Source organism: Lipotes vexillifer, unplaced genomic scaffold (genome assembly GCF_000442215.2).
Source record: "Lipotes vexillifer unplaced genomic scaffold, Lipotes_vexillifer_v1.1 scaffold575, whole genome shotgun sequence".
NCBI classification, from domain to species: Eukaryota; Metazoa; Chordata; class Mammalia; order Artiodactyla; family Lipotidae; genus Lipotes; species Lipotes vexillifer.
The window spans coordinates 2264297-2277961 of NW_006780198.1; the positions used below are offsets into that span (position 1 = coordinate 2264297).

The 13665-nt window shown below is 41.1% G+C and overlaps 1 protein-coding gene across 1 annotated transcript in view; it reads left to right on the top strand.

Annotated features, from left to right (window-relative positions):
• The window catches only part of PER3 (period circadian regulator 3), a 60610-nt gene that overhangs the window by 17779 nt on the left and 29166 nt on the right, over positions 1-13665 (top strand). The window contains exons 10-13 of the mRNA XM_007453306.1: positions 2180-2285; positions 3223-3351; positions 3786-3912; positions 13432-13564. Of these exons, the coding sequence (XP_007453368.1) occupies positions 2180-2285; positions 3223-3351; positions 3786-3912; positions 13432-13564 (495 nt within the window). The remainder of the gene's footprint in view (positions 1-2179; positions 2286-3222; positions 3352-3785; positions 3913-13431; positions 13565-13665) is intronic.

A 13665-nucleotide genomic window follows, 5' to 3' on the forward strand; every position in this document is an offset into this window, starting at 1 on the left:
GTGAGGTAAAGAGTTTAGAGGCTAGTAGGTATTAATTTCTCTAATCGAACAGTAATTATCTATTACGTTTATAAAATTATTTTAATGCATTTATTCTTTCAGTAAGTGTTTACGGCCACCTGCTGAGTCAGGCGTTGTGCTAGGCTGAGGCTGCGGTTATAGACAACAGACGTTCCCTTTGCCGCCCACCGCGTAGGGGAGAACGGAAGACAGCAATGGCACTGTGCTGCGCGAGCAGAGTTTTGGAAAGTGTGACAGTTGAAGTAGGGAGGGGGCTATGGGAGTGTCCGGCTCTCTCTCCAGGTCCTTCCCAGCGGCTCTGTGGTAAAAGGGAGGCTAGGTGCAGTTACCTCTGATTTTACAAAACAAACAAACCAACCCGCATTCTGTGAAACAGAGTCACTTTCCCGGCGATCACTGAGGCAGGAGGTTGCAAAGTGGAGACGGACACCAGATTTCCTTCTTTACTCCTAGACCCGTTTCCTGACGTCCGCCACCGCCGCGGCCAACGCTTCATGTCGAGCTTGACACCATTTGATGAAGGTGGCGAATCCTTTGAGTTCTGTAATTGGTGATTAAAAGCCCAACTTGGTTTTGTCGGAAGGGTCACCCCTGGGAACATCCACATCTCATAGCACAAAGCAGAACGTTCTGTTTCCACTCAGCATTGCACTTGAACAGCAGCCCAGACGCCTCTGGAAGACATTCAGGCTCACAGCACACGGGGATGCACTTTAGCCCCCAGGAACCCTTCTTTGACGCGGCCACGCTTTTACATGCCGGGCCGTGGGAGGCGCCAGAGGAGCTAACGGAGCGTGGGAGGAGCCTGGCGCCCGGCGGCGGGTGGGGGAGGGTGGGGGCAGGGGGCGGAGGACAGGAGGGGCACCTGAGACCTGAGACGTGCCAGTGTCAGGCTGTCGTCCAGGTGCAACTGGCCCTCCGCGTCCCGCGGTGCCGCCGCACCAGGCCTGGCGCCTCCCAGGGTCTGGGCGGGGGCGGGGGACCTGTGCCGGGGACGCGGCCTCTTCCTGACGCCTCCCGTGACCCCGCTGGCGTCCCGCCGTTCCTGCTAGGAGTTTCTGTCTTGGCGGAAGTGTTGCCGCGTGTCTGAGGTGTGAGAGGCAGCGTGCAGGACACGTAACACGTAACAGGAAAAGGAGGGAGAGCCGGCCCGGGGGTCGGGCGTGTGGCTTCAGAGGCGCCCTGGCCACCTGGCCACGGTAACCTGGCAATTTTCTTCACCTCTGCCGGGTTGATTCCTACCTCCCAGGGTCGCGAGGACTCAGGAGGTGACGTGTCTGGCCCGCGGCACGTCCGATGTTAGCAGCACTCGTGCAACCCAGGTGCCGAGAGGCCAGACGGTGTGGTGGCCGAGAGCGTGCGGCCTGGAGCCAGGACTCTGGGCCCCGGGAGCACCTGGCAGACCCGACAGAGGGGGGTCCTGAGCCGGTGTCTGGCTCAGGGAAGCGAGGAGGGGGTGCCTGGTGGAGCGGCTGGCACAGCACCCGGCACGTCGTAAGGGTGTATAAAATGTCACTTATTCTCGATGTGTGTTATAAAACAGCACTTCCTGTCACATAGAGGGGCCTAAGTGAATGTCAGTTGCTTGTCTTTGCTGCTCTTTCTGCTGACGTGTCTGCCCCTCACTGTATTCCAGTGGTAGATTTCAGATGCTCTAGAATTGAGGTATAAATAAGACTGAAGATTTTGTGGCAACCACATGTTTACCACGCGGGTGGCCTGCAGAATCATCTTTACTAGGTAGCTTGAGTGATTAGGTACATTAAGCATTCGGTGTGTTTGCCAAACTTAAGGTCCTAAAATTTCTCATAGCCAGTAGGTTACTCAGTTCATGTCAAATTCTGAGACCAGTAGCTGTTGAAGGTATTTTAGTAGCTAGGGGTATACCTACCACTGATTTTAAATTTATACAGATACAGTAGAATGATTACAGCTGCAGAGAAACTAAAGAAGACGGTTAATACCTCATTTGTTTCCTAGGATTCTCTCTACCTCTATGAATAGAGTTTGAGCTTCATATTTTCTATATTTGGAGTTGAAGAGCTGCTTTGTAAAAGCATAGGTTTATTGTTTGAATTTTCTATTAAGAATAACTTTAGCCTTCGTTGTAAATGAACTTGAAATTGTCTGACTCAATCTTTCACTTGGCATTTTGTAGGAGTCCACTAAATGTGGATGTTTTTGCCACCGGAATAAAAAAGATGAACAGTAATGATAAAGACATAACAGAATTACAAGAACAAATTCACAGACTTCTCTTACAGGTAAAGTGAGAGATTTTTAAAAAACAAACATAATATTCCCATAATTGTCTTTAATTTTAACATTCAGTCTTAGTAAAGTCACTTCACAGAAATAAACCGTGAGGAGAGAGAAATCCTTACCCTTTACGTTCCAGAAATTTTTGTCTTCCTCTTTTTGTTTTCAAATTAAATTTCATTAATCTTGTTTTCCTTTTTTCTGTGTTAAATATACAGGACTTTTTTGTAAGAATCCAATTTAAGACGACAGACAGAGTCATAGGAAGCAATAAGATAGAGAAGTTATTTCTAAACGAGAGAATCATTCTTGTATTCCAGACGCTGCCAGTGTTTTGGCTTCAATATTTTTTAAAAATAGTTACAGTTTTAAAGGTGGGGAGAGGGGTGGCAGGTCTCTGTATCTCTAGTCATTATGAGTCAAAGTAGGAAAAACGCCTTGTTGAAAACAAATACCAAAATGCTTTCTACTAGAGAGTCAATCAGTAAACTTGTCAAGCATTTACTGATGGTGTCACTAAAACTGTTACCCAGTAGTGTTCAAAATGTCTTTCATACAGTCTCTAGAGTTCGTAAAGTATCTCTGAGGTTCTTGGGGAAAAGTACAGTATATATTTAATTTGTTCTGTCTATTCCAAACTCAGCATAAAGAGTTAGAGTTTATTTTCATGTTTTGTTAAATTTATTTACTATGGCTTTTAAAACATTTGTTCTAGAAATACCCACCTAGACTAGAAAAGTAGGTTCTGCCCTTGAGAATTACTGAGATGAGAAAGGAATGTCTTTCATGTCAGCATCATCCTTCACACACCTCATTTAGGATTTCAGAAATTTTCATCTTAATTTTGTGATGACTGTAGGTAAGCTCAGAGGTAGGTAATGCTGTGTCTCTCCTCTGACGGCCACATCACCCGGGGCTGCGACGGGCCCCTCTCTCTTGCAGCCCGTTCACGGGAGCGCATCCAGTGGCTATGGGAGCCTGGGGAGCAGCGGGTCTCAGGAGCATCACCTCAGCATCGCATCCTCCAGTGAGTCCAGCGAGCGCTGCGCGGAGGAGGTGCAGAAGGCACCGGTGAGCGAGCACACGTGTGCTTCTGAGCACGTGTCCTTTTCTTCCTGTGTCGTTAACCGTAACATGTCGGTGCTGGTTCTGTACCTCGACACATGTGACTTCTTAGTTCTCGTCTGGAAGATCTGATCTGGTAATAGACATTCTGATCCATTCCGGTTTGGGAAAATGTCTCTAAAAATAAAATATCACCTTTAGAAGGTGATATTTGGGTCAATTGTGTGCTTCCTAAAAATTAGCATGTTGTGGACAGATTGCTGTAAAGCTTCACTGCTCCTCGTGTGCTGTGGTGCAGCGGGAGACTGAATTAATGCTATTACTGTGCTTTCAGTCATTCTGTCTACAGAGAACCAAAAGTTAAATGTATTTCATTTATGTATCTTTTAATGCACATTTTTGTAATCTTTGAAACATTGTTTATCATTCTTTTCCCTAAGTTGACTTTGCATCAGGTCTGTGCCAGTGTAAACAAAATCAAGAATCTAGGCCAGCAGCTGTACATCGAGTCAAGGGCCAAATCACCAAAGAAGCAAGTGATGAAGACCGGCCCGGGACAGCGTGGTGGTGAGTCAGCAGGGTCACCCTGCCCCCCTCACAGAGCGGCCCTCACGAAGCCACGACTCTGAGCTGCTGCTGTTCAGATTTACGTGCCCAGATAACAAAAGTAACAGTACTAGTACTAATAATAACAATGGCAGCAGCAAATACTGTCCCGAAAGCTAAATGGTATTAGAATGTAGTCACAGTAGACTTCTACTAAAGAACTGACTTTTCTGCTAATTCCACCCAATTCGTAGATTCCCTCCATATGAGCTATCTGTAAACCAAAAGAGGTAATTTTAGAATACATTTCAGATAATAAAGTATATTAAAACGATAATCCCTCCCTTTCATTTCAGACAAATGGAGAATGTTTGTGACCTAAATTGAATGAAAAACTTGGCCTTTTTCTTGATTACATATTTACTTTTCTCAAATATGAGGTAGGGAGCACCCCAGAGGAATTGGATCAGTCGTGATAGTTGACGTTACTGTGAGAAGCTAACCTGCGTGCTTCTATATACAGAATTATATAGTTCTGTATATATAAAGTTTTATAATATAGAGATCAAATTATGCTAACTTCTTAACTTAGATAACTTTCTCTTAATTTTTCTCCTTGAATGTTAATAGCAGTATAATTTGGGAAGTCGTTACAGATTTTGGCCACCTAAATGTCATTGATGGTCCCTACCACTGTCAAATGTGGGTGTTCTACACAGTAGGGTGAAAATTCTTCTCTAAATTCAATAATAATAATAGTAGCTGTACTTTCCAGGACTTGATATGATTGCCACAAGAAAAATATCAAACTGCTGCTCCTACAGGTGATATCACTGGGAGCCCGTAGGACACCCTCCAGATACAGCAAGTCCCATCCTTTAGTTTTTTGGGTTTCTATTCATCTTGGCAGGAGGTTTCAAGTTTTGTTTGTTTCTTTTTCTGTAGACATAAGGGCACAAGGTAGAAATGATAACCCTTTTTGGTCCCATGAAACCATCAGATCTCCCCCACAAAAGAATTTATCTTAAATATCTTTCTTGTTGTGTATCATTATTCCATATCCTGCCAGAGGAAATTCTTTGAGGAGATTTTAATCTAAAATTTCTAGATGTTTTCTTCATTGTCTGATCCAGTCAGTGCTACTTGCTGCTGCCTTGGCTTATGACCTCATGTTAGTGCCACAATCTTACATCCTGACCTCTGGAATTTCTTCTCAGGGTAGAAATCCTTTCTAACCTCCTGCTTTATTCCGTTTCTTATCACCTGCCATTGCATTGGTCCAGCAATACCATCAGTACTGTTGTTTTGAAGGCTATATATTTAAGCATCATCCATATTCAATCATTCAACATTTTATAAAATTTAAGCTATATCTAGCCCTGTATACTTAGGCTGCTATTTTAGAAACTGAAATTTTCTTACTACTTAGCTATGTGCTATATTTGACTAATACACATAGGATGCCACTTTGGGGGGAAGTTATGCCATTTGGAATAACTTTGGAGAACTAATGTTATTTGGGCGTCTTATTTTTATTAACAGCTTAAGACCTGCAAGTTTAAAGAGCTAGTAAAAAAATCTTTATTACTCTTTACTGAAGAGAAACAAGAAGGTGACTTAAAGATAGAAAGCGTTGTAATTCGAATATTAGAAATTGAGTAGAGATATACACCAATGAAAAGGAAAATACTAAATGGTCACTGTACATATTTTTTATTATATACAGGGTGCTGGAGCACACAAGAACATAAGATTTTAAGTATGTATGTTTACCTTTCTTAAAAAGGCAGGTTATGCTTTAGAATAGAATAAGAAGGGAAACTTTTGGGTTTCCCTGGTGGTGCAGTGGTTAAGAGTCCGCCTGCCAGTGCAGGGTACATGGGTTCGATCTCTGGTCCGGGAGGATCCCACATGCCGCGGAGCAACTAAGTCTGTGAGATACAACTACTGAGCCTGCACTCTAGAGTCCATGAACCACAACTACTGAGCCTGCGTGCTGCAGCCACTGAAGCCCATACACCTGGAGTTCATGCTCCACAGCCAGAGAGGCCACCGCAATGAGAAGCCCATGCACCGCAATGAAGAGTAGCCCCCACTCACCGCAACTAGAGAAAGCCCACGTGCAGCAACGAAGACCCAATGCAGCCAAAAATAAATAAAATAAATAAACTTTTTTTAAAAAAAAGAAGGGAAACTTTTAAACTTATTACAGAAGGGCAAGGAACAACAAAGAGATGTAAAGTCCCTTCCTCAGCTATACAGACCGATGCCAGCTGCCAGAGAAGTAATTGGGGAAATTGGGGAAAACTGAACGTTCTACTGCAAGGGTGATGCAAAGCCCAAGTGAAAGAAGATGATTCATACACTGAACTAACTCAGAGTGAGAGTGCTTTGGTTTCTGCTCAGGGAGAGCTGGAAAGAGCATCATTCCAAACTTATGAGGAAAAAAGCCAGACAGGCAGCAAGTTCGTGTTCTTTCTTGAACCCATCAGGGTGCTGAGGTTACAGGGCAGCCAGCAGGCCTGAAATCTGAGGAGAGGCACATACTTGCAAGGAGAAGTGAGGTAAGTGCTGGATCCTGTGACTGACTGATTCAAGTCACCTACAAGAGACAGACCTTCTCTGAGGCACAGTGCAGGGAAGACCAAAGCCTGGAAGTGGAGCAGATGTTGGAAAAAAGAGCTCTCAGGAAACCAGCCTCCACCTGAGGCACAGAGTGTCACTAGAGGGATCTGAAAGCTGTCATACAGTGAGTAAAACCATAGCAACAACAAACCTCAGACCTGGCCTAAAGTTTAATTAGATTAACCAGAACACAGACCTAGTGGAAGGAAAGACATGCTCAGTCCCTACTGTCTTATACATGTTCACTTTTCAGCAAATTATGAAGCATATGAAAAGCAAGGAAAAAAACCTCCTAAGAGACAAAGCAGTTATCCGAACAAGAACAAGAGTCGGGTAGGACACAGATGTTGGAAATAACTCTGAATAATAAATACATTAAAAGCTCTAATGGGCAAAGTAGGTAACATGCAGAAACTGCCGAAGTAATCACAGCATCGAGATGGAACACGAAAGAAAGGATCAGGTGGAAATGTTAGAAATGCTGGAGATGAATATATGCCTTTGGTGGGCACTCAACCAAGAAAAGAATCAGTAAACTTGAAGATAGATAAATAGAAATTGCACAGATGAAACACAAAGAGAAAGGAACATACAAGATAGAGCCTTTTAAGAATTTGGGGACAAGATTAAATGATCTAACATATGAGTAATTGGAATCCCGGGAAAAATACTTGAAATAATGGCTGATTTTCCAGATTCAAAGAACATCAAGCAGCGTAAATACAAAAAAAAAAAAGGAAAAAAATAAAAACACCACACACTTGGGCATATCATATTCAAACTAAAATAAAACCAAAGAGAATGTCTTGAAGGCAACCAGAGGAAAATGATAGATTACAGAAAAACAAAGATAAGAATAAGAATTACAGGAGACATTTCTTCAAGAGACTGTGAACGTTAGAACACAATAGAGTAACATCTTCAAAGGAAAGAAACCATCAGCGTAGAATGGTACACGCAGTGGGAAGTATCTTTCAGAAATGAAGGAGATATAAAGATTTTTCTCAGACAAAAACTATGGGAATGTATTGCCAGCAGATCTGTTCTATAAGAATCCTAAAGGAATTTGTAAAGGTAGAAGGAACATGATGTCAGACGTAACACTTGGATCTGCACAAAGAAATGAAGAGCACTGGAAGTGGAATAAATGAAGACAAAATAAATTTTATTTTTTACTTATTTTTAATTACTGTAAAACATAACTAACTAAAGCAACAATAGTATTCTGCATGTATAACGTATGTAAAAATACTGCAAAGGATGGGAGTGAGGTATTAGGAATATACTGTGTAAATTCTTCCCATATTATAGTATTTGGAGTATACTATTTGGAGATAGAAACTGAGTCCTTAGAGATGTATATTGTAAACTTTAGGACAGTTATTAGTAAAAGTTTTTAAAGAAGTGTAAATAATGTCAGTAGAGGTGTTAAAATGTAATTTAAAATACTTAACCCAAAATGAGGTAGGAAAGCAGGAAAAAAGAAACAAAAAACCCAGATGGAACAAATGGAAAACAGCAAGAGGTACATTTTAATCCAACTACATCAATCCCATTAAATGTGAATGATCTCAGTATATCAGTGAAAAGACTTGGAAATTGTGAAATTGGATGAAAAAACAAGATGCAGCTACCTATTATCTACAAAAACTCATTATGAAAATTAAAAACATAGGTTAAAAGTAAAAGGTTAGAAAAGATATACCATGCTAACAGGAATCAAAGGAAAACTGGAAAGCTATATTAAGGTCAGACACAGTAGACTTTAGAACAAGGGCTTCAGAGAGATATTGCATAAAGACAAGGGGGGTGATTCTCTGAGAATATAAAACAATCCTGTTTATGCACCTAACATCAGAGCTTCAAAATACACGAAGCAAAAACTGATAAAAACTTCAAGGAGAAATAAACAAATCCACAGTGATAGTCGGGGACTGCAGCAAATGAAAACCGCGATGAGATATCAGCTCACACCTGTCAGAATGGCTGTCGTCAAAAGGACAAGAATAGCAAGTGTGGGTGAGAACGAGGAGGAAAGGGAGCCCATTTACACTGTTGGTGGGGATGTAAATTGGTGCATCCTCTATGGAAAACAGTATGGGGCTTCCTCAAAAAATTAAAAATAGAACTACCATATGATCCAGCAGTCCCATTTATGAGTATTTATCTGAAGAAAGTGAACACACTAATTTGAAAAAATATGTGCGCCACTATGTTCACTGCGGAATTATTTACAATAACCAAGATATGGAAACAACCTAAGTGTGCATCTGTGGATGATTGGATAAAGAAACTGGTATAGAGAGAGAATGGAATACTATTTGGCTACAAAAAAAGAATGACATCTTCCTTGTGGCAACATGGATGGACCTCAGGAGTATTATGCTACATGAAATAAGTCAGAGAAGGACAAGTAGCATATGATTTCACTTGTATGTGGAATCTAAAAATACAAACCAGAGCTCCTAGATACAGAGAATAAATCGGTGGTTGCCAGAGGGGAAGGGGGTTGGGAGGTGGGCAAAATGGGTGAAGGGGATCAGAAGGTACAAATTTCCATCTATAAAACAAATCATAGGGATGTAACGTGCAGCTTGGTGACTCTAGTGAGTGATATTGTACTGCAGATTTGAAAGTTGCTCTTATCACAAGAAAAACATTCTTTAACTTTATATGGTGACAGATGGTAACTAGATTATTGTGATCATTTTGCAGTGTATACAAATTTTGACGCATTATGTTGTACACTTGAGGCTGATAGAATGTCGCCTGTCAATTATACTTCAATTTTTAAAATATAAATTTCTAGAAGAAAACATAGGAGAAAATCATTGTAATATTGGGTTTGGAAAGAGGTTTTAGATATGACATCAAAAGCATGATCCATAAAAGAAAGAAATTGATAAATTAGACTTTATTGAAATTAAAACTGTTTCTTTGAAAGGCGTTGGTAAGACATTGGTAAGACAATGAAAAGACAAAATATTTGCAAATTATATATAAAGAGCTGTATCCAGAATACAGAAAGAACTCTCAAAATTTAACAATAAGAAGTTAAACATCCCAATTCTAAAATGGCCAAGAGATCTAAACACTTTTCCAGTGAAGATGTATAGATGGCAAATAGCATATGAAACAACACTCAATCTCATTGGTCATTAGGAAGTTAAAAACACATCACACACCCGTTAAAATGGCTAAAATTAAAAGAACGAAAACTGACAATACTAAGTTCTGGCAAGAATGCAGAGTAACTGGAGCTCTCACACGTTGCTGAAGGTAATGTAAAATTGTGCAGCCACTTTGGAAAATGCAGCAATTTATTATAAAGTTAAATATCTTATAAGCTTACCATATTACTCAGCAATTCCATTCTTAGTTATTTACCCAAGTGAAAAAAAGAAGCAAGTTCACACAAAATCTTGTCTGAAAATGTTTGTTTATTACACTTTATTCACACTCACCCAAAATTGGAAACAACTTCCATGTCATTCAGCAGGTGAGTAGATAAACTGTGATACATCCACCCAATGGAATACTACTCAGAAATTAAGAAAAATGAACTTGGGCTTCCCTGGTGGCTCAGTGGTTGAGAGTCCCGCCTGCCGATGCAGGGGACACAGGTTCATGCTCCGGTCCGGGAAGATCCCACATGCCGCGGAGCGGCTGGGCCCATGAGCCATGGCCGTTGAGCCTGTGCATCCAGAGCCTGTGCTCCGCAACGGGAGAGGCCACAACAGTGAGAGGCCCGCGTACCGCAAGAAAAAAAAAAAGAAAAAAAAAAGAACTTGATTCATGCAGCAATGCAGATGAATCTTAAATGCATTTTGCTAAGTTAAAGAAGCCAGAGCTAAAAGGTTGCATGTTGTGTGGTTCTGTTCTGGGAAGGCATTACTTCTGGAATACACTAGGTCCGGAAAACAGATCAGTATTTGCTAAGGTTGCGGGATTTGTTGACTGCAAAGAGGCAGCTGGAGGGAAATGCTTGAGTGAGAGAAATGTTCTTTTTGTTACTCTGGTGGTGGAATCACAACTGGCTGTGCATTTGTTAAAACTCACAGATCTGTTGTACCTCACCCCACCCCAGAATGTAGAGGGAACCCAAGATGACGTATAGGCTGTGACAAGTGACCCTAACCAAGTTACAAACTAATGGCATAAACCTCCTGAAGGAGGTGGGGAAGAAAGTTGCTGAGTAGCTTTGGAAATCGGTGTCTTCACTGGACACCCCAGCACTTAATCCAAAACATAAATGTACACAAAGACAGTATTCAGGAAACTGATTTCTCACCATAGTGCAGGCTAGCAATTCTGAAGCTACTTTACATGCACAGTAGAATTGAGCAAGTAGGCAAACACATTGCAGATAATGAGATTCCTCGCTACTGGAGAGGGACATAGCAAATGAGCAGAGGGAATGCTAGCGTGAACTCTGGTGCTGGATTGGAGTTGAAGGTATCAGCATGAACTCATGCCTTTTTGCTTAATGGATGGATGGATGGATGGGCAGACAAGAGTTGATATACATACAGATATATATTTGTTTTGTCCATTGAGGGGACCTACAAGGAGGGACACATTTACCAGTGAGCACACCCAGCACCCAGGTCTTGGTTCCTATGTGTTTTCCCCGTAAAAGAAACCAGAGAAGTAAGGAAGTAAGGAAGTGCTCAAGAAAAAAGGGAGAAAATGGCATGTCCGAGGGACACAGGAGACAACTTGAAAGAGCACGTAATGACCAAAACTGGAACAATTTGAGCAACAAAATAAATAATGATAGTATTGGATTATAACACAGCAAATGAGTATCCAGGAGTCCCCGCTGATAAATGATTGGATGCATAAATAAAAGGGAAAGGGGAGAAGGGAAACTCTTCCTAATAGAAAAAGCTTGATTAATGTAGGAGTAAAAAAAATAGGAAATTGCTATTAGAATGCCACAGTAGTCATTATGCTGTACACCTTAAACTTACTACTGTATGTCAATTATATTACAATAAGACTTTGAGAATAAAGAAAGAATTTCACAGTAGTAACTGTTGCAGGGCATATCCTCCAGTGAGTGCTAAAATTAGATGACAGGTTTTTTAAAATTGTGGTTTTAGGTATGTAATTTACTATTTTTAAATGTACAGTTTGGTGGCATTAAGTATATTCACGGTGTTGTGCAAACAATAGGTGAAAGTATAAAAGAAACAGGATATTTGCATGGCTTCGAAGTATTCCTCCAGAACATTTATTGCTTACATCTTTTATTACCTTGTAAAATAGTAACTTTACATAAGAGAAACCTGGCAGGCATCACCTTAACCAATGATCAAGGTTAATGTGTCAATAATAAAACATATCACCATCATGAACTGCACTTCTGTGGCAATTTTCCCCAAGATGCATGACCTCAACCTAATCATAAAACACCAGAGAAACGCAAATGGAGGGGCATTTCTAAAAAATCCCTGCCCCATAATCTTCAAAAGTGTCAGGATCATGAAAGACAAGGAAAGACTAAGGAGGCATTTGACAACTAAATTCACATGTGACAGCCTGGTTGGACTTCTGGACCAGAAAAGTGGCACTTAGTGGGAAAACAGGTGAAATCCCAATGGACTGTAGCTCAGTATGCCGTGGTTAATTTCCTAGTATCATTCGTTTTCCTATGGTTATGTGAGGTGTGACATTAGTGGAAGCTGGGTGAATGGTATATGGGAACTCTTTCATTTTTGTAACCCTTTGAAACCTTCAAGTTGAAAATTATTAAAACATTAAAAGTAAAATTAGGGCTTCCCTGGTGGCGCAGTGGTCGAGAGTCCGCCTGCCGATGCAGGGGACACGGGTTCGTGCCCCAGTCCGGGAGGATCCCACGTGCCGCGGAGCGGCTGGGCCCGTGAGCCATGGCCGCTGAGCCTGCGCGTCTGGAGCCTGTGCTCCTCAGCGGGAGAGGCCATGACAGTGAGAGGCCCGCGTACCGCAAAGAAAAAAAAAAAAAAAAGTAAAATTAATGAGTGAAAGTGAAGCAATTTTCCATAATTCCCTCTGAAAATAGAGAAGCCTCTTCCAAGCAGCTAAACTAACCTTTATTAATAGTATCAACGGCAGCTAATATGTCTTAGTCTCTCAACAGCATTTCCGTAATTCTTTACTCTTCTTCCTTGAAATAGTTTCCTCTCTTGGTTTCCACGACACCAGACCTTGCAGGATCTGTCTCTTCCCGGATAAGTCTCCTTCTGGCTTATTCTCTACTGAAAGTTCAAGTTCTTCAGCGCTCCAGACTGAGGTCTTTTTTCCTCTCTCTGTACCTCTGCTATCTGGTATGGTAGCCACTAACCACATTTTGCAATTTAAATTCAAATTAATTACAAATAAGTGAAATGCGACATTTAGTTCCTCAGGTGCTGTAGCCGCACTTCAGATGCTAGTCGCTGGGGCTGGTGTTAGTGGCTACCAGGTTGGACAGCACAGATGAAGGACAATTCTGTCATTGTAGAATGTTCTGTTGGACACCAGTTCAACACAGGCAGTGCTGAGTACTCTCCATTGCAACACATAAACAATGCACTATGTCTGTCATCCCCCTTAGTGATGCCAAGATCAATCAGTTGTACAGGTAGTAACGTTGTGAAGGTCCCCATCAACCTTTCACCTTTGGTTTTATTCCTTGGTAATCTTTGCCTGAAGCAGTTGTTTTACTCCTTTTTTAAAAAGATACATGTGAAATTATTCATGTAATTGTTCTAGGTGATATCTTTCTATATCAGTGCATTTAGATCTGAGCTCATTTTTAATAACTACATAACATTGATTGTATATGTCCTAAAGTACCATGTATATCCCAAAGTACTATTTAATTTTGCTGAATAAGTACATATTCTCAAGCATGTGATATTTTAAATTGTGCATCCTTTCATTCTCTTTCAGATGAGCAGAAGGCCTTTTCTTCCTTCCAGACATTAAAAAATAATAGGATGTACACCGAGTCTTGTGAGGATTTGAGAAGGTATCAGCGTAGCCCATCCTATCAGCAAATAAACTGTATTGATAGCGTTATCAGGTATGAGACACAGGTTTTGATAACATGTTAGTTTTTCCAGAAGCATATGTTGTCACTATGGGGCCTTTATATCTTTTTTTTTTTTTTTTTTTTTTTTTTTT